General features: G+C 43.4%; 1 protein-coding gene across 12 annotated transcripts in view; it reads left to right on the forward strand.

Annotated features, from left to right (window-relative positions):
- LAMA2 (laminin subunit alpha 2) overlaps nt 1-25,683 on the forward strand; it is a 1,150,433-nt gene that overhangs the window by 373,849 nt on the left and 750,901 nt on the right. For all 12 annotated transcript variants that reach the window (XM_068231524.1, XM_068231529.1, XM_068231525.1 and 9 more), the window contains 2 exons: nt 14,860-15,038; nt 19,021-19,120. In XM_068231524.1, coding sequence (XP_068087625.1) covers nt 14,860-15,038; nt 19,021-19,120 — 279 coding nt within the window. The remainder of the gene's footprint in view (nt 1-14,859; nt 15,039-19,020; nt 19,121-25,683) is intronic.

Consider the following 25,683-nt stretch of genomic DNA (forward strand, 5'->3'; position numbering starts at 1 on the left):
ATGCAGGCGGATGTTCAGGTGGGGGATCCTCCTTCTAAGGGGGGGGGGGGGGAATCCCCCTTCTATGTGGGCTGATATCCGAGTGGGGGATCCCCCTTCTAAGGGGGGGGATCCCCCTTCTGTGTGCGTGATGTCCGGGTGGGGGCTCCCCCTTCTAAGCAGGGGAATACCCCTTCTATGTGGGCAGATGTCCGGGTGGGGATCCCCCTACTTTGGGGGGATCCTCCTTCTATGCGGCGTGCTGTGGGTGTCCCCCTCCTCCCATACGATCTCCCCCCCCCCCTTGTCTGAAGCACCTTAAGGTGGGATCTACTCACCCGAAGGCTCTCTCCTGCGGCGGCTGGCTCACTTCCTCCTTTATTGCCGAAGTCTCGTTCTCTGTGTAGTTACAGTACGAGGCTTGGTGACGTCACCAAGCCTCGTACTGTAACTACACAGACCGGGACTTCGGCAATGGAGGAGGAAGCGAGTCAGCCGCCGCAGGAGAGAGCCTTCGGGTGAGTAAATCCCACCTCAAGGTGCTTCAGACAGGGGGGGGGGAGATCGTATGGGAGAAGGGGGACACCCACAGCACGCCGCATAGAAGGGGGATCCCCCCAAAGTAGGGGGATCCCCACCCGGACATCCGCCCACATAGAAGGGGTATTCCCCTGCTTAGAATGGGGAACCACCTCCCGGACATTGCGCACATAGAAGGGGTATCCCCCCCCTCCCGCTTAGAAGGGGGAGCCCCCGCTCGGCCATCCGCACACATAGAACGGGGATCCCCCTACTCACCCGCATAGAAGGGGGAGCCCCTGCTCGGCCATCCGCACACATAGAAGAGGGATGCCCCCACCCGCCCGCATAGCCAGCGCATTCTCTGCCCCGCTGGCTGCACAGGGATTCCCCAGGGTGGCTGGATGCTAGTTCTGCACGCTGGGGGTAGCACAGATCGCTACCCGCAGCGTGCAGACAGGCATCCAGCCATCCTGGGGAATCCCTCTGATGAGGGAAAAGTGGAGCTGGCGGCGCAGAGAAACAGGAAATCTCCCTGGCAGTATTGACGAGCCTGGCTCGTCATTACCACTTTCAGCAGGTTTCTGATGGACGAGCCAGGCTCGTCATTACCGCCAGGGTGGTTAAATAAATAACATAAATATTGATAAAAAAAATAAACACTGGGGAGGCAATCAGACCCCACCAACAGAGAGTTCTGTTGGTGGAGGGAAAAGGAGGGGAGGATCACTCATCTGCTGTGTTGTGCGGCCCTGCAGCTTGGCCTTAAAGCTGCAGGGCCAATTACAGAAAAAAAAGCCTGGTCTTTTGGGGGGTTTGGCACTGTGGTCCTCAAGTGGTTAAGGTGACCTATGACCTATACAATTCAACTTAAAAACAAAGTAATCTGATTTTCTATGGAGCTTCTGAATCTCTATAAAACTGTATAAAAAGGCATCTTTCCATCATTGATTACTGTCCCCTGCCCCCTTCCTCTTTTTAAATAACTAACTGTTCCTTGGGCATGTGGTGGGCTTCAAATGCAATTCTGACACTTATAATCACATGGCAGTCCTTGAAGAGCATTCATTTCTGTTCATTAATCAAACAAATGGCTATGAGTTGTTAACTGTATGGTGTTTCTCTGGATGCCATAAACACCCTTTCTAATTTGTAGTAAGGTAGGAAACACTTTTATGTCATTCCCTGAGACAGAGCTGAAGGAGTAGGGACTAGTTGTGAAAAGCTGCTTGGGATTGTGGGATGGTGAGGAGATAAGCGAGGAGAAGTATGATTGTGTGGCAACTGAGAAGGCCTGTCTGAGTTCATGCAAAGTTTCTTTGTAATTCTAGAAGTGCTAATCTAGATTGTTCTTACATCAGCACCACTGAGCTACCCAGGAGCAGTACTTTAATCTGCTCAGTAAGCCATGGTCAATGCTAGAAACGGTGACAGCACATCATGAAGCTGCAGAAACAAAAGCAGAAGTGAATATGCTGTGATAATGTACTGCTGGGTAATAAAAAGAGGTTAGTAAGCAAGGGAGACCAGGAGGCTGAAAGAGTTTGGAGATTAAGGTTGCAGACAGTTCTTCAAAATCTACAGCAACACTTCTATCTACATGTTAATGCCCGATTTGGGGACAAACATTTAGCAAAAATGATACCAAGTGTATGGCTTAGTTTCTTTAGTTAGCAAAGTACCAGATCATAAATGCTACTTCTGCAACTTTAACATCAGCACCCCATATACCAGTAGTTACATACAGTGGCTTGCAAAAGTATTTGGCCCCCTTGAAGTTTTCCACATTTTGTCACATTACTGCCACAAACATGAAACAATTTTATTGGAATTCCACGTGAAAGACCAATACAAAGTGGTGTACACGTGAGAAGTGGACGAAAATCATACATGATTCCAAACATTTTTTACAAATCAATAACTGCAAAGTGGTGTGTGCATAATTATTTAGCCCCCTTTGGTCTGAGTGCAGTCAGTTGCCCTTAGACATTGCCTGATGAGTGCTAATGACTAAATAGAGTGCACCTGTGTGTAATCTAATGTCAGTACAAATACAGCTGCTCTGTCAGGGCCTCAGAGGTTGTCTAAGAGAATATTGGAAGCAAAAACACCATGAAGTCCAAAGAACACACAAGACAGATCAGGGATAACGTTATTAAGTAATTTAAAGCAGGTTTAGGCTGCAAAAATATTTCCAAAGCCTTGAACATCCCACGGAACACTGTTCAAGTGATCATTCAGAAATGGAAGGAGTATGGCACAACTGTAAACCTACCAAGACAAGGCCGTCCACCTAAACTCACAGGCCAAACAAGGAGAGCGCTGATCAGAAATGCAGTCAAGAGGCCCATGGTGACTCTGGGCGAGCTGCAGAGATCTACAGCTCAGGTGGGGGAATCTGTCCATAGGACAACTATTAGTCGTGCACTGCACAAAGTTGGCCTTTATGGAAGAGTGGCAAGAAGAAAGCCATTGTTAACAGAAAAGCATAAGAAGTCCCATTTGCAGTTTGCCACAAGCCATGTGGGTGACACAGCAAACATGTGGAAGAAGGTGCTCTGGTCAGATGACACCAAAATGGAACTTTTTGGCCAAAATGCAAAGCGCTATGTGTGGCGGAAAACTAACACTGCACATCACTCTGAACACACCATCCCCACTGTCAAATATGGTGGTGGCAGCATCATGCTCTGGGTGTGCTTCTTTTTAGCAGGGACAGGTAAGCTGGTCAGAGTTGATGGGAAGATGGATGGAGCCAAATACAGGGCAATCTTGGAAGAAAACTTCTTGGAGTCTGCAAAAGACTTGAGACTGGGGCGGAGGTTCACCTTCCAGCAGGACAACGACCCTAAACATAAAGCCAGGGCAACAATGGAATGATTTAAAACAAAACATATCCATGTGTTAGAATGGCCCAGTCAAAGTCCAGCTCTAAATCCAATCGAGAATCTGTGGCAAAATCTGAAAACTGCTGTTCAAAACGCTGTCCATCTAATCTGACTGATCTGGAGCACTTTTGCAAAGAAGAATGGGCAAATATTTCAGTCTCTAGATGTGCAAAGCTGGTAGAGACATACCCTAAATGACTGGCAGCTGTAATTGTAGCAAAAAGGTGGAACCACAAAGTATTGACTCAGGGGGCTGAATAATTACGCACACCCCACTTTGCAGTTATTGATTTGTAAAAAATGTTTGGAATCATGTATGATTTTCGTTCCACTTCTCACGTGTACACCACTTTGTATTGGTCTTTTACAGGGAATTCCAATAAAATTGATTCATGTGTGTGGCAGTAATGTGACAAAATGTGGAAAACTTCAAGGGCGCCGAATACTTTTGCAAGCCACTGTAGTTAGTTTGGTTTAAAAAAATACATCCTTCCATCAAGTTCAACCAGAAGAAAAAAAAAACACCATTCTGAACCTGCACATACCGCATTTGATCCAGGGGAATGCGAAAAACCTTAGAAGGCCTGGGCCGATTAGCCTTAAAAGTGAAACATTCCTTCCCAACTTCAGATGGCAGTCAGATAGATCCCTGGATCAACTCTCCCTATACTATGCTATATAAAGAGGGTCTGGATATAAGTGCTTTTTTTGCCATTCATTTTGGATTAAAGTTCATTAATTTTTTTAGTTTCTGCATAGAGTAGATTGTGCTGCCACGTGAAACACCATAATTTACCTTTAATGGTACTTTAATGGACTGTTGTTTAATAGAAGAATACTTTAGCCTTGCAAGAAAATATTACAGAGAATGCGCAGTGTATTGAATAAAAGGTACTGAAATGTGACTGTGATGGCAAGACAGTGAAGCACTTGCAATAATACGAGTACAGCAATTCTGTTCCCAGTAATAAGTAACCTCTGCCATGGGAAACATAACAAGAAAGAAAAACCATTGTGGACCGCAGGTAAAGGCCAAAAGCATGTTGCTTTGTTTTATTGTTTGTAGATTTCATGGGAAAAGATATATCTTTTTTTACTTGAAAGGAAACTTTGGGCACTTTAATACAGTTCCATAATGACAGTTCAGAGAAATAATTGCCTACTATTACAGTAGGACATCAGTTCCAAAGGAAACTTTTACTTAAATCTTCAGTTGTTTCTAATGCTAGACTGAAGACTTATATCGGAAATAAAGAGAAACCTTTTTCTAGGGTCCATGTTTTATGATATAACCACATGGTATATACATTTAAAAATCCAAAACAGTGTCTACTATTAGATTCAGGTCGCATTCACAGTAGGACATTATTTTCCTGCATTATTAAGTTATTATAACGCAGGTTAACGCACTGTAATGTTAGGTCTATGCGACATTCACAGTGCAACGTTAACGTCACATTGTAAATGTTGCATTATTATATCTAAACACAGGCGTTAAACAGATACAGAGAGGAACACTTTTCATTGCCTGTCTGTTCCACTGCATCTACTGTATGCTACAGTAGCGCAGTGTTAATGTGCGCTACCACCTTTTTTTTTTTTCTTTTTTTTTTGCGCATTGCGTTGTAATGCTGCGTTGCGACTTTAACGTCACATTACAATGCAACGTCCCACTGTGAATATGCCCTCAAGGCAATGCATTTTTGGCTAAACTTGCCACTGGTTTGTAAAAAAATAGGTAGATACATTTTAAACATTCTCTGTTTGTAAATAATCACCAAAAATAATATATTACTGTCAATTTATTTTAGTCCTTCCAATTATCTGCAGGGATCTGCTTTGGCAGCTGATAATAATATTAATGATAGTTTTTAGCTATTTTCTAGCAGGGGGCTTAAATCCATAAATAATACAAATAAACTGTGAAAATCTTAAACAAGACTTAATTTATTTTCTAAAAAAGCTATCGCTACAAAGGAAAAGTTGAGTCATATAAAATATGTAGTGAAAGTACACATGAATACCTATTCTGGTGGTTTATTTCTTTATTTAAGATAGTGGTCAAACCAACATGCAAAATATGACACAGCTGCATACTTGGTTTCCCTTCCAATAGCAAGTATGCAGGTTATCTTCCCTAGTCATTTAGCACAGCTGTGTTCATGTTGTTCATCGGCTGTATTGAGGCCTCCTGGCAGTACATCTGTTGTGCACATAGACAATACTGAATGCAGGTTTATGCACGTGTGAATAGCTATTGGAAGACTTGAAACCTATACAGAGCAGAATCCCAATACAGATCCAGCATTATTAATGTGCCCAAACCTTGCCAGGATGAATGCCAAGATTTATAAACCCCAGTGCTCCTTCTTGAATCCTGGAACTGGTGCTGTCTGAACAAAACAAGAGGTATGGCTCTTGGCCAGACTTAAGAAGCTTTTCAAACTTGCTGCTTCCCACTGTCATCTGTGTTTGCCTCACTCGAAAGATGTCACCAGCCTTCTAAATAGAGGATAATGATTTCAAAATAAAGTCATTATCTGTTGCCACATGGCAACACTCATATTTCTTGGATTAAATTAGGACCATCAATCTTAACTCAGTGAAGCTAAGAACACATTTACGACAGCAGTGCAATGTTCTTGCCTAGGTCCTCCGAAAAAAACACAAAAAAGCAAGAAAGCAATGTCTTGTATGACTGAGTTTTATAGGAACATACATGCTTAGCTATACCGGGCATTTGTGTTCACATCTATGGAAAGGAAACAGAAGGCATCATTAGCAAATCCTAAACTAAGAGAAAATCTATACCATTTGGCTGGAAAAAAAACAACAATAACCCAGCAGATACATTTTTTAAATCTTACCAAGACTGACCCTGACTTTTCCTGTCCAGCTATAATCATCTGCTATGTTAACTTTTAAAGTGTACCTAAAACCAAAAAGATTTTATCCTTACCTGGGGCTTCCTCTTGAGGCCACTGTGTCCAACACCATTTCCCTGGGCCATTCCTGTTTCCAGGTGAATGGCACGGTATTCTGACCAAGTCGTGCATCATTGTGCATGCACATCCCGGCCACATGTACTCCGCATCACTATTCCCTGCCTGGAAGCGTTCTGCATCTGCACAGAAATGCTCCCAGCTGTGGGAGCACGGCGGCTGTGGGAGCATGATGGGGGGCACATGGCATCGGGCCCCAAATGCGCGACGAATCCTGACTCAGCCGCAGTAGAGGGCTGTCCATTGGGAGATAGGAACAGCCCTGGGAGATGTCGAAGGGCCGAATGGCCTAAAGGGGCCTGGAGGAAGTCCCAGGTAACGAAAAAACCTGAGACCTCTTTGGTCTCAGGTACACTTTGAAAGTTAACATAGCCGATAATTATAGCTGGACATGAAAAGTCAGGGTCACTGTTGGGTTGTTGTATTTTCCTTTAACTACTTACCGACCACGTCACGCCAATAGGCATGGCTGTGACAGCAGCCCCAGGACCGCCCAACGCTGATCAGCGTAAAGTTCTGGGGCAGGGATTTGCAGGAGTTTGCGTGCACCGATGCGCATGCATCTCCTCTTGAATCACGAAGCTCCACTCCGCCATCAGTCTCCCAGCGGCGACTAACTTCCAGTAGGAGACTGTTAGATGGCGAAACTGATGTCTATTTACACTGTACAGCGCTACGATCTACGGCAGCGCTGTACTGGGGACAGCCGTGTGACACAGCTGTCCCCTCTAGAGGCTCAGGAGTGATCAGCTGTCATAGGCTGATGCCTATGACAGCCGATTATGGTGATTGGTTATCGGGGGGAGGGAGGGAGGGGCGGGTGAGAAAAAAAGTAAAAAATAGGCAAATTTATTATAAAATAAATAAAAAATATTTATTAAAAAAACATCCTGGGAGCGATCATAGCCCACTAACAGAGAGCTCTGATGGTGGGCAGAAGAAAGGGGGGGAGGAATAACTTGTGTGCTGAGTTGTGCGGCCCTGCAGCGAGCCCTTAAAGTAAAGCTGCAGTGGCCTAATTTATAAAAAATACCCTGGTCACTAGGAAACCTGTAGAGGTCTTATGTGAAGAGACAGTTTTGACTGTTTGCCATAAAAACAGAAAATCAGGGGTATATGCTGTTATGGGTTTACTAAAACTAATTGCAGCGACTTCCAGCCGCAGTGTTGGACAGTGGGCTCGATTTACAAAACGGTGCTAACTTTAGCACTGGCCCTTAGCACATCTAAACTCAGTTTAAATGTGAGAAGTAGTGATCGTGCACAAAGTAGCACGCGCAAAGTTTTGCGCGTGCACTGCACAGAGCGCAGGGCGCTCCGCGGCAAAGTGCCCACTAAAGCCTATGGGACTTAGCGCGCGCATAGGACTTTGCGCGCACAAAACTGCGCGCGGTACTTAGCGCACGATCTGATTGAGAAAACTAGTGCTAACCTACTTAGCACCCTTGTTAGCACGCCTTAAGACTTTAGACGTGCTAAGTAGGTTAGCACCGCTTAGTAAATCAAGCCCAGTGTTGCTTACGAATTTTCACCAAACTAATTTTTGCATCCAAAATGCTATTTTCAATTTCGAGAATATATTCATGAAAATACATTGTATTTTCAGTAAGGACACATTTTGTTCCGATGCATAAAATTCATCAAAAAGTGGAAATCTGTTTTTTACCGCAAAAATTCTCATAAAATGCAAAACATCACAAAAATTATTTTCAAAGGCATTTTCGCTTGAAAGTCAAATTTTACATTTTTGGTAAAAATTAGTGCAACAAGAATATCGGCATTTTCGCTCTTCACTGATACTGGATGCCAACAGCACTTACTTTCTACAACATGAAATCATTTTTATTTAAACCATTCGCGTTCCGTCGTTTTCACTTGAGAAATGTTCACCTCCCATTCATTAGCCTATAACTTTATCACTTATCACAATGAACTGATCTATATCTTGTTTTTTCCGCCACCAATTAGGCTTGGCCAGCTGACCCTTTTCTGGCTGCCATATAAGCTCTGCCTCTCCGCGCGCACGCGTGTCATTCTGAATCTAGGTGGACTACTGGTTCCAGCCACACCTGCCAAGTCTCGCAATGTCTCTGCAGAGCCGTGCGCGGGGTTGGCCGCACCGCTACCAGCACAAGCGGCGGTGGTCTCCCCACGCTGGGACAAATTGTCAGTGCCAGATCCATGCGTGCTAACTGCCACGTCAGACGCGGCGGTTTTCCGCGTTCCGCCATGCCATCTGCGGAAACAGCCGCCTTGCTCTGAGTAGAAGCGGCGGCTTTTCCGCGTTTCTTTACAAATTGTGTGTTGTTTTTAATTTTTTTTACTTTTAGTTGTAGTTTTACTTTTTGGCCACAAGATGGCGGCCATGAGTTTGTTTACATGACGTCACTCTAAGCGTAACACACGCTTAGAGTGACGCAGGGGGAGGCAACTGCCAGAAAAAGCACAGCTTCCGAGGGAAGCTGTCGCTTTTTCAGCGGGGGAGAGGAATCAGTAATCGGGCACCATAGCCCGATACATTGATTCCGTGGCTATCGAATCCGCGGCCGGGAGTGCGTGTGCACACGCGCGATCAGCCACGGGAGAGCGCGGTAGCGCGCATGGTTCCTGGACGTAGTTTCTACGTCCAGGAACCAAAATAGGTTAAAGGACCTACAGTATGTCATGAAAATCTTAAAATTTAAAATATATGTAACCATATACAAATAAGAAGTACGTTTCTTCCAGAGTAAAAGGAGCCATAAATTACTTTTCTCCTATGTTGCTGTCACGTATAGTAGGTAGTACAAATCTGTCAGAACTGACAGGTTTTGAAGGAGCCCATCTCTTCATGGGAGGCTCTTAGGGTTTTCTTTATTTTCTAAAGCACTTAGTGAATGGCAGTTGCTCCATCCAACTGCCAAAAAAAAGTGTACAGTGAGCAGGCAGGCTGGCCAGCATCTTTGTAGAAGGTTAGCGCTCTTGCCTTGCAGTGCTGGGTCCCCAGTTTGAATCCTAGCCAGGTCAACATCTGCACGGAATTTGTATATTCTCCCCGTGTCTGTGTGGGTTACCCTCAGGGCACTCCTGTTTCCTCCCACATCCCAAAAACATACATATAAGTTAATTGGCTTCCCCCTAAATTGGCCCTAGACTATGATACATACACTACACGATACATACATAGACATATGCCTATGGTAAGGACTAGATTGTGAGCCCCTCTGAGGGACAGTTAAGTGACAAGACAATATATACTCTGTGCAGTGCTGCATAAGATGTCAGCGCTATATAAACACTAAATAATAAAAATAAAGAATAAAGGCCATGTTGAGAATCTCTTATGGAGAGATGGACTAACCCAAAACCTGTCGGTAATGTTAGATTTCTACTACTTACTGTAAGTGACAACAACATAGGAGACAAGTAATTTATGGCTCATTTTACTCTGGAAGAAACATACTTCTTATTTGTACGAGCTTACATATATTTTAAATTTTAAAATTTTTGCGGCAGTTCCTCTTTAAGTATCTTTGTTCACAACACTAACAGCATGCCATTAGCATGCCATTAGAAAAATGCAGTGAGAGAGCTTGTTTAGAATTGCCGCTGACTGCTGTGCTGTGGATAAGAGGGACAAAAGGCCATTCTAGCCAGATCTCTGTATGCAGACATCCAAGGCATTTTGGGAGCAAAGAGACACCTGGAATTTCACATGTAAGCACAGTTATTCTTAGAGTCCCAATTCACCTTTCATTTTTAATGCATCAGAGTAACCAAGCAGCTCAGGGTGACCCAAACTACTTGGAATGTATAGGTGGTTAAAAGAGACCAAAACGCCCTCCTACTAAAAAAAAAAAACAAAGCTTGGTGTATTTGCCTTCTTAAAACAGAAGGAAGTCTGCAATAATTCAGCTATAAGTGAACATTTAGTGGTTACCCACAATGCACTACTACTGAATATGCACATTATCCCTTTTCGCCCTTGGTAAGCCAAGCAAGCATCCAGAACCGCTGGTGTATAGCAAGCCTATAGCTTTAAGTTTTACACAGCCATATCAAACCCACATGTAGACAGCCTGTTTCGGAATTTTGGTCCTCATCAGTACATGGCAGGGATTGATAAGGCTGTATGAGATAGGGCTTGGACCAGTACAACAGAGTAACCAAGCAGCTCAGGGTGACCCAAATTACTAGGAATGTATAGGGGGATAAAAGAGGCCAAAAAGACCTCCTACTGAAAAAACCAAAGCTTGGTGTATTTGCCTTCTTAAAACAGAAGGAAATCTGCAATAATTCAGCTATAAGTGAACATTTGTGGTTGCCCACAATGCACTACTACTGAATATGCAAATTATCCCTTTTCGCCCTTGGTAAGCCAAGCAAGCATCCAGAACCGCTGTTGTATAGCAAGCCTATAGCTTTAAATTTTACATAGCCATATCAAACCCACATGTAGACAGCCTGTTTCGGACTTTTGGTCCTCATCAGTACATGGCAGGGATTGATAAGGCTGTATGAGATAGGGCTTGGACCAGTACATGCATGTATTAGTAAATTATTAAATGCACTTAAAATATATATATGTTACGGCCAGAACCCGAAGGCTGGCCACTTCGGGATTTGGCCGGCCAAAACACAACGTGGCCATGCACCTGCGGCCAATGTTAGAAATGAAATGATTCCCGTAAGATTCATGTATTTTCTGGCCGTCTCGCTGCGGCCAAATGTATCAAAAGTGAGTTAATTTCATTAAATTAAGCCGGCGGCAATGTAACAGACAGTGGCGGCTCCAGGATTTTTTTGGGGGGTGCTATGCAGGTGCTGGACCAATTTCTGGGGTAGCTGATGGCAAAAAATGGGCATGGCACAAAGCGTACCGCGGGGAAAAATGGGCGTGGCATGACCAGATGAGGGCGGAGCTAACTGTAATTTAAAGTGAACCTGAGGTGAGAGTGATATGGAGGCTGCCATATTTATTTCCTTTTAAACAATACTAGTTGCCTGGCAGCCCTGCTGATCTATTTGGCTGCAGTAGTGAACTGAATTACACCAGTAATAAGCATGCAGCTAATCTTGTCAGTTCTGACAATATTGTCAGAAACCCCTGACCTGCTTCATGCTTGTTCAGGGTCTATGGTTGAAAGAATTAGAGGCAGAGGATCAGCACGGCAGCCAGACAACTGGTATTGCTTAAAAGGAGATAAATATGGCAGCCTCAATATTATTCTCACCTCGGGTTCCCTTTAAAAGTGCAACGCAAAGACAGTGGGCCCAAGTTTTGGTGACCCTTTCCCCAGAAAATTCACATAATTGTGCAGGTTTTCTCAAGAAAATACACGTAATGTGAGCAGATTTGCCCAGAAAATACGTTCAATCATGTCGGCAGATTTGAGTAAAAAACACGTTCAATCATGTCGGCAGATTTGCCCAGAAAATACGTTCAATCATCTTGGCAGATTTGACCAGAAAATACGTGCAATCATGTGGCAGATTTCACCAGAAAATACTTTCAATCATGTCAGCAGATTTGACTAGAAATATGTGCAATCATGTCAGCAGATTTGACTAGAAATACGTGCAATCATGTCAGCAGATTTGACTAGAAATACGTGCAATCATGTCAGCAGATTTGACTAGAAATACGTGCAATCATGTCAGCACATTTGACCAGAAAGTACATGCAATCATGTGGCAGGTTTGACTAGAAATACGTGCAATCATGTGGCAGGCAGACCTGGCCAGAAAACACTTCAATCATGTAGCAGACTTGACCAGAACATACACCTGGCTGGCTGTAATAAAAAAAACATTTACTCACCTGCAGCAGACCTCCTGTCCCAGCCTCCGTCCGAAGCGCAGCTCCCACGATCCTCTGCAGCCAGCAACTGAAACTCCCGCGCTGAGAGCAGGGCTATGGGAAAATGGCACCCGAAGCCCTGCACTGCAGACTCGAGGTCTCCAGAGCAGGGCTTCAGACGCCATTTTACCGTATCCCTGCTCTGCCGCTGCCGGAGCTGCTGGCTGCTGCTGCCGGTGAACTGACACGGCATCTATTAGACACCGAAAGTCAGTTCATGCTGGGGGGTGCTAATAGGGTGCTTGGAGAATTTTAGGGGGTGCTTCACCCCAAAGCACGCCCCTGGCGCCGCCACTGGTAACAGATGAAGCCGCCAGCTTCAGCTCTGCCTCCTCTCCTCCCCCTGCCTCTCTCCTATAGAACACTGGCAGCCGGGGGACACGCGTGTCCCCGAGAATCGTTCGTCACAAGAAACTAGCAGAGAGGGGAGGCTGCAGATATTGCTTCTGCCAGCACCCGCTCTGCAAGAACGAACTGCAGGATTTCCTGCCGCGACGAACGACTCTTGGGGGACACGCATGTCCCCGGCTCCCAGTATTGTATAGGAGAGAGGCAAGGGGGAGGAGAGCGAGAGTCAAAGCCGGCGGCTTCATCTGTTACATTGCCGCCAACTTAATTTAATGAAATGAACTCACTTTTGATACATTTGGCTGCAGCGAGATGGACAGAAAATACATGAATCTTAAGGGAATAATTTCATTTCTAACATTGGCCGCAGGGGCACGGCCACGTCGCGTTTTGGCCGGCCAGATCCCGAAGTGGCCAGACTTCGGGTTCTGGCCGTAACATATATACTGTATAAAACTCAATTGGGGGCTTTAAAGACAATACAATTAAATGATAAGACAGTCTCCAATCCACAAAAGATAGATCATTACTGACTAGATCATTACATTCATAAAGTGACACTGAAGCAAGGAAAAAAAAAACTTATGATATAATGAATTGTATTTGTAGTATGGATAATTCGTAGAATATTAGTTAATCAAACAAGTTTTATTGATCAATTCAAGGCACAAAGTATATAGATATATATCCTTACAGAGTGTTACAGAAGAGAGAATATCGTTTATGTGAGGAACGTGTAGAACCCAACTTATGAATATGTTAGCAGATAGAGATATACAATTCAACATAGAAGAGAACACGCACCCATTCCTCATCCGAAAAGTCTTCCCCTAATTAAATCAAAATCGACAACCTCAGGAGTATCCAGCCATTGGTTCCAAATATTTTCAAACCGAGCTCCATTACCTCTATGCATAGGCACTAGTTTTTCCAGTCGTAGAACATTAGTAGCAAAGAAAAAAGTCTCATATTTTTTATTTTCAGTTATATAGCTTTTTTTTATTTGCATCATTTTTTTTTGCATTGCATCATTATCTAATACTTGCAGTTTACAAACTATTTAAAACTATGAAACAGCAGAGCTAATGACCCTTTGAACTTCCCATCTGTAAGGGCCTATTTACACATAAAATCACAAAATGTTTTGCTTGAGTGATTTTACCATGATTAGCACGGTAAAAATAACTGGACACTTCCACGATTTCAGAGCGATCACAGTCATTGCTTTAATAGCCCTGTACCACGATCGCTCCAGAATCGCCCCAAAAATACTGCAGGTAACACGTTTGCGATTGGTGCTAATCGCCAAACGCCCGTGATTGGCACCAATCGCGGCAGTGAAAACACTGCCATAGGGTAACAAAGCACTAGCGCTTTAAAAAGCGCTAGCACTTTAGCAATTAGTGGGGATTGCCCGCGAATCACTTAAGTGTGAATGGGCCCTACAACTTTAAACAAACAAGAAACAATGGGAAACAGATTGAGATAAGTGCTTCAGGAAAACAGCACTGTAGCCTACCAAGCTTGGTCAGAGAGCTCAACCAATTAGGCTTTCTTTGGGTGATACATTTTGCTAAGAATTAATTTATTCTAAATGCATTTTAACAAGAATATTAAGAAAGAAATGGAAAAAAAATCAGTATTTCTCGTTTTTTGGCCATTATAGTTCAAAATTAATACATGCTACCATAATTAAAACCCATGTATTGTATTTGCCCATTTGTCCTGCTTATTACACCATTTAAATGATGTCCCTATCACAATGTATGGCACCGATATTTTATTTGGAAATAAAGGTGAATTTTTTAAAAAGTTCAGACCCTTAGGTAACTATTTATGTTTTGTTTGTTTTTTTGTTTTTTTAATTGTAATTGTTTAATTTTTTTTAACATTTTATTTGGGTAATTTTTGGTGTGGGAGGTAAACAGCTAATTTTAAATGTAAAAAAATGTATTTATTTAATAAAAAATGGATGTGGGTGTAGTTTTACTATTTGACCACAAGATGGCCACAGTCAAAAAGTCCTGGAAGCGTACCATCACGCTTCCCGGAAGCATTAGGACAATGGGAAACTTTTTTTTAACTCAGAAAAACCAGAGCCTCTGATAAGAGGCTGTCGGTTTTTCTGCGGGGGGGGCTTCGATCAATGATTGAGATCTATAATCCCATTCATTGATCACTGGGCTAACGGCCGTTGGGAGTGCATGCAGCCTATCTGGACGAGAATGTGGTTAAAATTAATATAAAAGTTGAATGCTGAAATAGTATACTTTATTTTTAACAGGATGCAACTGTCATGGAAAGACTGACGAATGCTATTACGACGAAAACATAGCAAGCAAAAACCTGAGTTTAAATATTCACGGTCAATATAATGGAGGTGGAGTTTGTGTTAACTGCTCTGAAAATACAGCTGGCATCAACTGTGAGACCTGTATAGATGGCTACTATCGACCTCAATGGGTATTGCATTAATGTGAACTGTTGAATAACTGTATAAGTAAACCTTGTGCATTGTAAATTGAGTTTTAGGATTTTAAACTCTTGCTATTTATTTACAGTAAATGGGATAGTTGCAGTAAGCTGTGGTAGCTAGAGCACATACTTCAGGTGTGTACCTGAGCTTACTGCCAGTGGCGTAGCTAAGGAGCTATGGGCCCCAATGCAAGTTTTACATGGGGGCTCCCAAAGAACTCTATACATAACAATTGATACGGCGCACCAAAACCTGCCAAGGAGTTTCAGAGGTGCAAGAAGGGGATAGGGAACAGTTTGTTAATGATTACTACTATTTAAAGCATCTATAGAAGTGATAATTACCAGCACAGGACCAATAGAGAGCTAATATTGTGCTGGAGGGAGGGCCTCTTGGGGCCCCTCTGGCCCAAGGGGCCCGATGCGGTCGCTACCTCGGCACCCCCTATTGCTATGCCACTGCTTACTGCATGGCAAGTAAAAAAAAAGAAAAAACTGAGTGAGGTTTTTCTCATATGGGATCCAGTGTGTTATGGGTCATCAACACTTTATTTATTTATTGTATTTATAAAGTGCCAACATATTACACAGCACACTTTCTTTGTACTGTGGCTGGATGGGCTAATTTGGTTATTGCCCACAGGTTTAGAAGCTTTTTTTTGGTGGCAAATATGTTCAACTTTGTGGAAAACCAAAATAAATGAGTGTGGTCCCTCAATGTTGGCTTGCAAACAGATGTGAGCTGACCAAAGTGGCTGTATGTGATGACATCAAACTGTCCTGTCTATTTCTGTCTTTCTTTTGACATATGCTCCACCCAACCAGTTTCACCCAATAGAACTTCTTCAGGGGCTCTGATGTTGGGAGCACTGCATGCCAGCCTCCAGATGTTGTTAACGCTACAATTATACAAACAGGAGACATATATACACACACCTATGTGTATATATGCACTATTGTTCCATACACACTGAGTGGTAACCAATTTGGTGAAAACAGTACAATAGAATAAAAAAGTAAGACAATGCATATCTAGAAATAAAATACAACAAATGTCAACTGATGAAAACACCATGAATAAACATAATAAAAACAACAAATTTAACTGTCATTTTAGAAAATCACTATAAAAGAACCACTAAGTGCCATAATGTTCAACAGAGGAAAGATTTTGTTTTATGTGATCCTCTGACTTTAACTTGAATCAATTCCACAATAAATAAATAAATATAATCATGATATCTTTTTTGTGAGTCTCAGAAAAGTTTGCAGATACAAAGACAGTCTTCCTATGAACACATAACAAATGTAAGAACAGTAAAAAAAAAAATAAAAAAAAAATCTGTAATAGAATATATATAGACCTATTTTCTAAAATACAGGGAATAGTAAGATTATCAGTAGAATCCAGTTATAAACATATAGCTCGTCCAGGAAGCAGGCAATTTTCCAAAAATCTATCTACCCAGAAAGTCTCTCAGAATCGCTTAGAGTTTAAAATACATAAAACATTCAATCTAAGGTACTCTGTTCTCAGTGCCTCATAAAGGTTCTGAAAAACTATAAAGTATGTATAGACTTAAGAACTGGTAAGTGTTTGTGCCTGTAAATAGGAATCAGTCTTGGTATATACTCCCCAGTTTTATCACATTGAGTGAAGTTCAATACTAATACCAAAAAAATATATGGTGGCACCATTAAGGTATTGATGCATGTTGCAGCATACTTTGCAGGCACAGCCAACCCTCCATATATGCAAAATCATACAAATAGCTAAACAATCATTTATATAACATTGTACTTTTCTCACAGGTACTAAAATTTTTCCATTTTCCACATCTCTTGTAAACAAGTGGGCTTTGCCAGAGCATCCTCCTTTCTTTTTACTTATGCGGTCTGTTCCTCTCCTAGACAGCATAACTCAACAGGACGATAGGAGTGATAGTGTGTGAGTCAATAAAAATAGCTGTGACTTGGCTACTCAGTAGTAGGGATGGTCGATGAGATGGAAATAATTTCGAGTTGATACAGCATTATACAAATTACAGTATGTATGCAACTTGAACATGAAGCAATAAAATCCTGCTGAGGTAAGATTGGATTGGTCCATTTTCAAGCTTCTTAAATGTGCATGCAAAATTTGCATTATCCTGCATCAACTCAAAATGATTTGCATCTCATTGACCATCCCTACTCAGTAGTTGTTTTGAACAGCAGGGTTTTCATATGACTAGATAAAACACAATAGCCACTTTGTTATGAAACACTTCTGCTTCAGAATGTATAGCATTGTATCCAGGATGCATCAATCCAGGGGCATGACAATGCCCCTCTGGGTTCCCCAGAAAATACAATGATCATGGGGCTCCTCAAAGCATCACCCTGCAGCAACCCCCCCCCCCTTCCCCCACCAACCCACACACACCCAGAGTAAGCACAGTGGTTATGTGTAAAATATTGACTTGCTCCCATCGCAGGCCTCCACTTTCTCTTGGCAGCCACTCGCTCTGCTGCAATCTCGGCTCCCCATGCATGTCATGTGATCAGGAGCCAGAGAAGGGAAGCATAGAGGAAGAGGAGGCCAAAAGCAACAGGAGCTGGTGAATATTTCATACAGCTCTGCTGTGCTAACTCTGCAAGGGAAAAAGAGAGGTAGAGCATAGCCCTTGCCTCCCCCTTCTCTCACTGTCACGGGGGCAATTGTTGCATGCCTGCATGGCTCACTTTAACGCGTACGTACGAAAAGGGCGTCGGGAAAAAAGGGCGCGTGGTATAAACGATAAATGGAAATATCGTTTATAGAAATTATTGTGTAGAATTTCGTTTATAAATAGTGTTTTAAGAATTTATAAATCACTAAATAATGTGTATGAGATCGGCAATTCTTAAAACGTTAATCTTCCCTGTTTGTAAAGTGAAACTTATATTTTCGTTTATTAAAAACCCTCCCTGTACCTATCCCTAACCCCTAGACCCCCTGTTGGTGCCTAAACCTAAGACCCCCCTGTTGGTGCCTAAACCTAAGACCCCCCTGTTGGTGCCTAAACCTAAGACCCCCCTGTTGGTGCCTAAACCTAAGTCCCCCCTGTTGGTGCCTAAACCTAAGACCCCCCTGTTGGTGCCTAAACCTAAGACCCCCCTGTTGGTGCCTAAACCTAAGACCCCCCTGTTGGTGCCTAAACCTAAGACCCCCCTGTTGGTGCCTAAACCTAAGACCCCCCTGTTGGTGCCTAAACCTAAGACCCCCCTGTTGGTGCCTAAACCTAAAACCCCCCAGTTGGTGCCTAAACCTAAGACCCCCCTGTTGGTGCCTAAACCTAAAACCCCCTATGGATAATAATGTTTTACAGACATTAATAAATAAAAAATGTAAAGAAAAAAAATGTAAATTATTTTTTTGGGTGGATAATAATGTGTTAGAAATGTTTTAGAAATAGTGATTTATTATCTTCATAAACGTTATTCGTCACGGGCTCATTTTGTAAACTTAAATCATCACAAACATAGTTATAAATCCTTAAAAATCTCCGGGCGCCGTTATAAATCCTTAAAAATCTCCGGCGCCTTATTTTCCCCGTTCAGCGCCCATTAAACGATATTTATAATGGAAGTGAATGGGGCGCCCTTTTTGTCCACTTGTCTCATGCGCCCAAATCTACTGCTTCCCACTTTAACACCCGCAGCATAAAGTCTCTTGCCAGCTACTTAGACCTACTGCAGCATTGTTACCTTTATTGCTGTTAAGAAACTGCTTACATTCATCCAAACAATTTAGCTTCAGATTCGCTTTCTCAATCTCATTTCTGAATTATGTATAATGAAACCTTACGGTTCACACAAATAAATAACTGTACATTTTGAATTTTATTGATATGAAATATGGACTCATAACAATTCATAAATAAATGCATTGTTTGCCCTGGATAATTGCAAGATATACAACACAATTTACTGAAGATATTTTCACTAGGTACGACCAGAAAACCCCAGACCTTGCCGACCGTGTAGCTGCGACCCAATTGGCTCTTTTCATGATGTGTGTGTCAAAGATGTAGAAGAGGCAAAAGAAGGTAATTTCTGTGCTTAGTTACCCTTTAAAATTTACATGTATACACTATAGAACAGTGATTTGTGTTTGAATGGTGTCATTACAAAGAGTAATAACAATTTTGGTAAAGATTTCTTCAAATGACTGGACCTTTTCAGGGCCATACTCGAAATGCACAGATGCGGGGAGAGATCAATTGTGTGTGTGTGTTTTTTTAATCTAATGCCACTACAGGGCCTGGAGATCATGGCTGTTCAATTACAGCTTTCAGCCTTGTTGCTTGCATAAAGAGATTTCTCTGTATTTTCTATATCGCCTAATGATAATGTCTGACATAAAAAAGGGAAAGTACTGCACAGTGCTTAATGAGGCACCATAATGACATATAGTAGAATGCAGTACCTTATTCAGGATCAGGATACACAACTTTGCATTGATTATTCAGGTTTCAACACTTCTTATATATTTATATATTGGTATGTAACCTTGCCCTCACAGTGATCCTAAAGGTGCGTACACACATGCGACTATAGTCGTTTGAAACGATCGTTCCCCGATCATTTCAAACGACGATCGTTTGAAAAAAAGCAGCCAACGACCATTAAGTCTAACGATGGACGAGCTAGATCGTTCAAAACGAACGATCTAGCTTGGCGGATTTTTCCCAACGACGATCGTTTGCAAAAGTAGTACATCGTTGGAAACGATCGTTGACATGCGCATTTCACCATTTCCCCATGGAACTTTTCATTTTTGTGCGCAAGCGCAATAGTTGTTTTTACGTGATGTAACGTTCGTTCTACCGATCAGATCGTTACACACCTTTTAAAACTAACTTTACTTAGGTCGTTCTTTCAGCAATTAAAAGTTCGTTCGTCGGTCACAACGAACGATCGTTGTCGCATGTGTGTACGTAGCTTTAGCCTAGGCTATGATGTCTCAGAATTACACCCTAGAGAAATCTGGATAACTAGGTGTTGCTTCTGCTCCCTTAACAACAACCAAACACCCAACAGTGATGCACCTTGCCAGCCCAGCAGTAAAGATGCTGCCATTGTGATCGAACCTGCCAGAGATTGATGCCCAACATGGTCACCCAATCATAATTTCAATCAATTTCCCTACCAAATCAATTGAAACTATCAATCATTCTGGACAAAAAGATAATGCTTGAAAGGAGACGGGTGCATGACGGTAGATTTGTGGCCGATCAACGGCTCCTCCCAGGTCTTCCCCCATCTGAAATAGTGCTTCCCTGACCCCTTGTACAGTGTTGTCAGTAGAGCACGCTCATTTGTTCACCAGCACGCTCCCTCCTGTATCCTTTCTCCATTCTCACTGGCCACCTGTAACCCATGACCCAGCAGCATGTATGTTACGTGATTGTGTACATGCTGAGGGGTCACTGTAGGAGTTTGCCAGTGAACAGGTGAGTGTGCTGTGCTACCTGCAGGCGCCCAGAGGAGCACTAGATGGAGGGAAACTAGGGGGCCTGCCAGTCAGTCCTGCATTGCGGTTCTGGCTGCAGTGATTCCATTGATTTTTAATACATTTTAAAGTAAAATTTTGTTGAGGATTATTATTCTAAAAATTAAGCACTCTTTGTCCATGCAGTGTTTCACATAGAGGTATGGCCCTCCCTCCCCGCATCTTTATTTCTTAGAAGAATCTGTCTCTTCTTTGTGTTTCTTTTAATACTCAATAATAGTGTTGGGCGAACAGTGTTCGCCACTGTTCGGGTTCTGCAGAACATCACCCTGTTCGGGTGATGTTCGGGTTCGGCCGAACACCTGATGGTGTTCGGCCAAACTGTTCGGCCATATGACCGAACTAAGAGCGCATGGCCGAACGTTACCCGAACGTTCGGCTAGCGCTGTGATTGGCCGAACGGGTCACGTGTAGTGTTGGGCGAACATCTAGATGTTCGGGTTCGGGCCGAACATGGCCGAACTCCGAACATAATGGAAGTCAAGGGGAACCCGAACTTTCGTGCTTTGTAAAGCCTCCTTATATGCTACATACTCCAAATTTACAGGGTATGTGCACCTTGGGAGTGGGTACAAGAGGAAAAATTTTTTAGCAAAAAGAGCTTATAGTTTTTGAGAAAATCGATTTTAAAGTTTCAAAGGGAAAACTGTCTTTTAAATGCGGGAAATGTCTGTTTTCTTTGCACAGGTAACATGCTTTTTGTCGGCATGCAGTCATAAATGTAATACATATAAGAGGTTCCAGGAAAAGGGACCGGTAACGCTAACCCAGCAGCAGCACACGTGATGGAACAGGAGGAGGGTGGCGCAGGAGGAGAAGGCCACGCTTTGAGACACAACAACCCAGGCCTTGCATGAGGACAAGAAGCGTGCGGATAGCAATTTGCATTTTGTCGCCATGCAGTCATAAATGTAATACAGATGAGAGGTTCAATAAACAGGGACCGGAAACGCTAACCCATCACAGATGTTCATTGTTCATGTTACTTGGTTGGGGTCCGGGAGTGTTGCGTAGTCATTTCCAATCCAGGATTGATTCATTTTAATTTGAGTCAGACGGTCTGCATTTTCTGTGGAGAGGCGGATACGCCGCCGATCTGTGACGATGCCTCCGGCAGCACTGAAACAGCGTTCCGACATAACGCTGGCTGCCGGGCAAGCCAGCACCTCTATTGCGTACATTGCCAGTTTGTGCCAGGTGTCTAGCTTCGATACCCAATAGTTGAAGGGTGCAGATGGATTGTTCAACACAGCTACGCCATCTGACATGTAGTCCTTGACCATCTTCTCCAGGTGATCGGTGTTGGAGGTGGATCTGCACGCTTGCTGTTCTGTGTGCTGCTGCATGGGTGTCAGAAAATTTTCCCACTCCAAGGACACTGCCGATACCATTCCCTTTTGGGCACTAGCTGCGGCTTGTGTTGTTTGCTGCCCTCCTGGTCGTCCTGGGTTTGCGGAAGTCAGTCTGTCGGCGTACAACTGGCTAGAGGAGGGGGAGGATGTCAATCTCCTCTCTAAAGTCTCCACAAGGGCCTGCTGGTATTCTTCCATTTTGACCTGTCTGGCTCTTTCTTCAAGCAGTTTTGGAACATTGTGTTTGTACCGTGGATCCAGAAGGGTATAAACCCAGTAATTGGTGTTGTCCAGAATGCGCACAATGCGTGGGTCGCGTTCAATGCAGTCCTAGGCCGAAGAGGTCATAGCCTAGGGTCACAAAACCTGTTTATTTGGGCAATTTCAATGGTGGCGAGTCTGACGTACATAAATCGCAGCAATGGCCGTTAGCAACGTCTGAATCTCACGAAATGTCTCATGCAGGTAGAAGACATATTGTTAGACTTGGGCTCCAAAGATGGGTTCCCTACATCTCTGCAAACCAGAGTTACAGGGCTCCAAATTTGGTAAAATCCCCCATAGGCTTTCATTGGGCCTCCTATTTACAGTTCCAAAATCTCACATCTTTTCAAAGGGCAATTACTCAGCAGTGGCAAATTTTCTAGCATTGTAGGGACCCTTAGGGGGAACATGACTGGTGAGTTTCGGGCCCCTAGGCCAAAGAGGTCATAGCCTAGGGTCACAAAAACCTGTTTATTTGGGCTATTTCAATGGTAGTGATGGTGACGTACATAAATCGCAGCAATGGCCGTTAACAAAGTCTGAATCTCACGAAATGTCTCATGCAGGTAGAAGACATATTGTTAGACTTGGATTCCAAAGATGGGGTCCCTACATCTCTGCAAACCAGAGTTACAGGGGTCCAAAATTGGTAAAATCCCCCATAGGATTTCATTGCCTCCCTATTTCACTTTCCAAAATCTCACATCTTTTCAAAGGGCAATGGCTCAGCAGTACCAAATTTTCTAGCATTGTAGGGACCCTTAGGGGGAACATGACTGGTGAGTTTCGGGCCCCTAGGCCGAAGAGGTCATAGCCTAGGGTCACAAAAACCTGTTTATTTGGGCTATTTCAATGGTAGTGATGGTGGCGTACATAAATCGCAGCAATGGCCGTTAGCAACGTCTGAATCTCACGAAATGTCTCATGCAGGTAGAAGACATATTGTTAGACTTGGATTCCAAAGATGGGGTCCCTACATCTCTGCAAACCAGAGTTACAGGGGTCCAAAATTGGTAAAATCCCCCATATGATTTCATTGCCTCCCTATTTCACTTTCCAAAATCTCACATCTTTTCAAAGGGAAATGGCTCAGCAGTACCAAATTTTCTAGCATTGTAGGGACCCTTAGGGGGAACATGACTGGTGAGTTTCGGGCCCCTAGGCCGAAGAGGTCATAGCCTAGGGTCACAAAAACCTGTTTATTTGGGCTATTTCAATGGTAGTGATGGTGGCGTACATAAATCGCAGCAATGGCCGTTAGCAACGTCTGAATCTCACGAAATGTCTCATGCAGGTAGAAGACATATTGTTAGACTTGGATTCCAAAGATGTGGTCCCTACATCTCTGCAAACCAGAGTTACAGGGGTCCAAAATTGGTAAAATCCCCCATATGATTTCATTGCCTCCCTATTTCACTTTCCAAAATTTCACATCTTTTCAAAGGGCAATGGCTCAGCAGTACCAAATTTTCTAGCATTGTAGGGACCCTTAGGGGGAACATGACTGGTGAGTTTCGGGCCCCTAGGCCGAAGAGGTCATAGCCTAGGGTCACAAAAACCTGTTTATTTGGGCTATTTCAATGGTAGTGATGGTGGCGTACATAAATCACAGCAATGGCCGTTAGCAACGTCTGAATCTCACGAAATGTCTCATGCAGGTAGAAGACATATTGTTAGACTTGGATTCCAAAGATGGGGTCCCTACATCTCTGCAAACCAGAGTTACAGGGGTCCAAAATTGGTAAAATCCCCCATAGGATTTCATTGCCTCCCTATTTCACTTTCCAAAATCTCACATCTTTTCAAAGGGCAATGGCTCAGCAGTACCAAATTTTCTAGCATTGTAGAGACCCTTAGGGGGAACATGACTGGTGAGTTTCGGGCCCCTAGGCCGAAGAGGTCATAGCCTAGGGTCACAAAAACCTGTTTATTTGGGCTATTTCAATGGTAGTGATGGTGACGTACATAAATCGCAGCAATGGCCGTTAGCAAAGTCTGAATCTCACGAAATGTCTCATGCAGGTAGAAGACATATTGTTAGACGTGGATTCCAAAGATGGGGTCCCTACATCTCTGCAAACCAGAGTTACAGGGGTCCAAAATTGGTAAAATCCCCCATAGGATTTCATTGCCTCCCTATTTCACTTTCCAAAATCTCACATCTTTTCAAAGGGCAATGGCTCAGCAGTACCACATTTTCTAGCATTGTAGGGACCCTTAGGGGGATCATAACTGGTGAGTTTTGCCACTGCTGAGCCATTGCCCTTTGAAATGGTGTGAGATTTTGGAACGGTAAATAGGAGGCCCAATGAAAGCCTATGGGGGATTTTACCAATTTTGGACCCCTGTAACTCTGGTTTGCAGAAATGTAGGGACCCCATCTTTGGAATCCAAGTCTAACAATATGTCTTCTACCTGCATGAGACATTTCGTGAGATTCAGACTTTGCTAACGGCCATTGCTGAGATTTATGTACGCCACCATCACTACCATTGAAATAGCCCAAATAAACAGGTTTTTGTGACGCTAAGCTATGAGCTCTTCGGCCTAGGGGCCCGAAACTCACCAGTCATGTTCCCCCTAAGGGTCCCTACAATGCTAGAAAATTTGGTACTGCTGAGCCATTGCCCTTTGAAAAGATGTGAGATTTTGGAAAGTGAAATAGGGAGGCAATGAAATCCTATGGGGGATTTTACCAATTTTGGACCCCTGTAACTCTGGTTTGCAGAGATGTAGGGACCCCATCTTTGGAATCCAAGTCTAACAATATGTCTTCTACCTGCATGAGACCGTGGATCCAGAAGGGTATAAACCCTGCAAACGATGTGAGATTTTGGAACTGTAAACCCATCTTTGGAGCCCAAGTCTAACAATATGTCTTCTACCTGCATGAGACATTTTGTAAGATTCAGACGTTGCTAACGGCCATTGCTGCGATTTATGTACGTCAGACTCGCCACCATTGAAATTGCCCAAATAAACAGGTTTTGTGACCCTAGGCTATGACCTCTTCGGCCTAGGACTGCATTGAACGCGACCCACGCATTGTGCGCATTCTGGACAACACCAATTACTGGGTTTATACCCTTCTGGATCCACGGTACAAACACAATGTTCCAAAACTGCTTGAAGAAAGAGCCAGACAGGTCAAAATGGAAGAATACCAGCAGGCCCTTGTGGAGACTTTAGAGAGGAGATTGACATCCTCCCCCTCCTCTAGCCAGTTGTACGCCGACAGACTGACTTCCGCAAACCCAGGACGACCAGGAGGGCAGCAAACAACACAAGCCGCAGCTAGTGCCCAAAAGGGAATGGTATCGGCAGTGTCCTTGGAGTGGGAAAATTTTCTGACACCCATGCAGCAGCACACAGAACAGCAAGCGTGCAGATCCACCTCCAACACCGATCGCCTGGAGAAGATGGTCAAGGACTACATGTCAGATGGCGTAGCTGTGTTGAACAATCCATCTGCACCCTTCAA

This window comes from Hyperolius riggenbachi, chromosome 4, assembly GCF_040937935.1.
Source record: "Hyperolius riggenbachi isolate aHypRig1 chromosome 4, aHypRig1.pri, whole genome shotgun sequence".
Classification (NCBI taxonomy): domain Eukaryota; kingdom Metazoa; phylum Chordata; class Amphibia; order Anura; family Hyperoliidae; genus Hyperolius; species Hyperolius riggenbachi.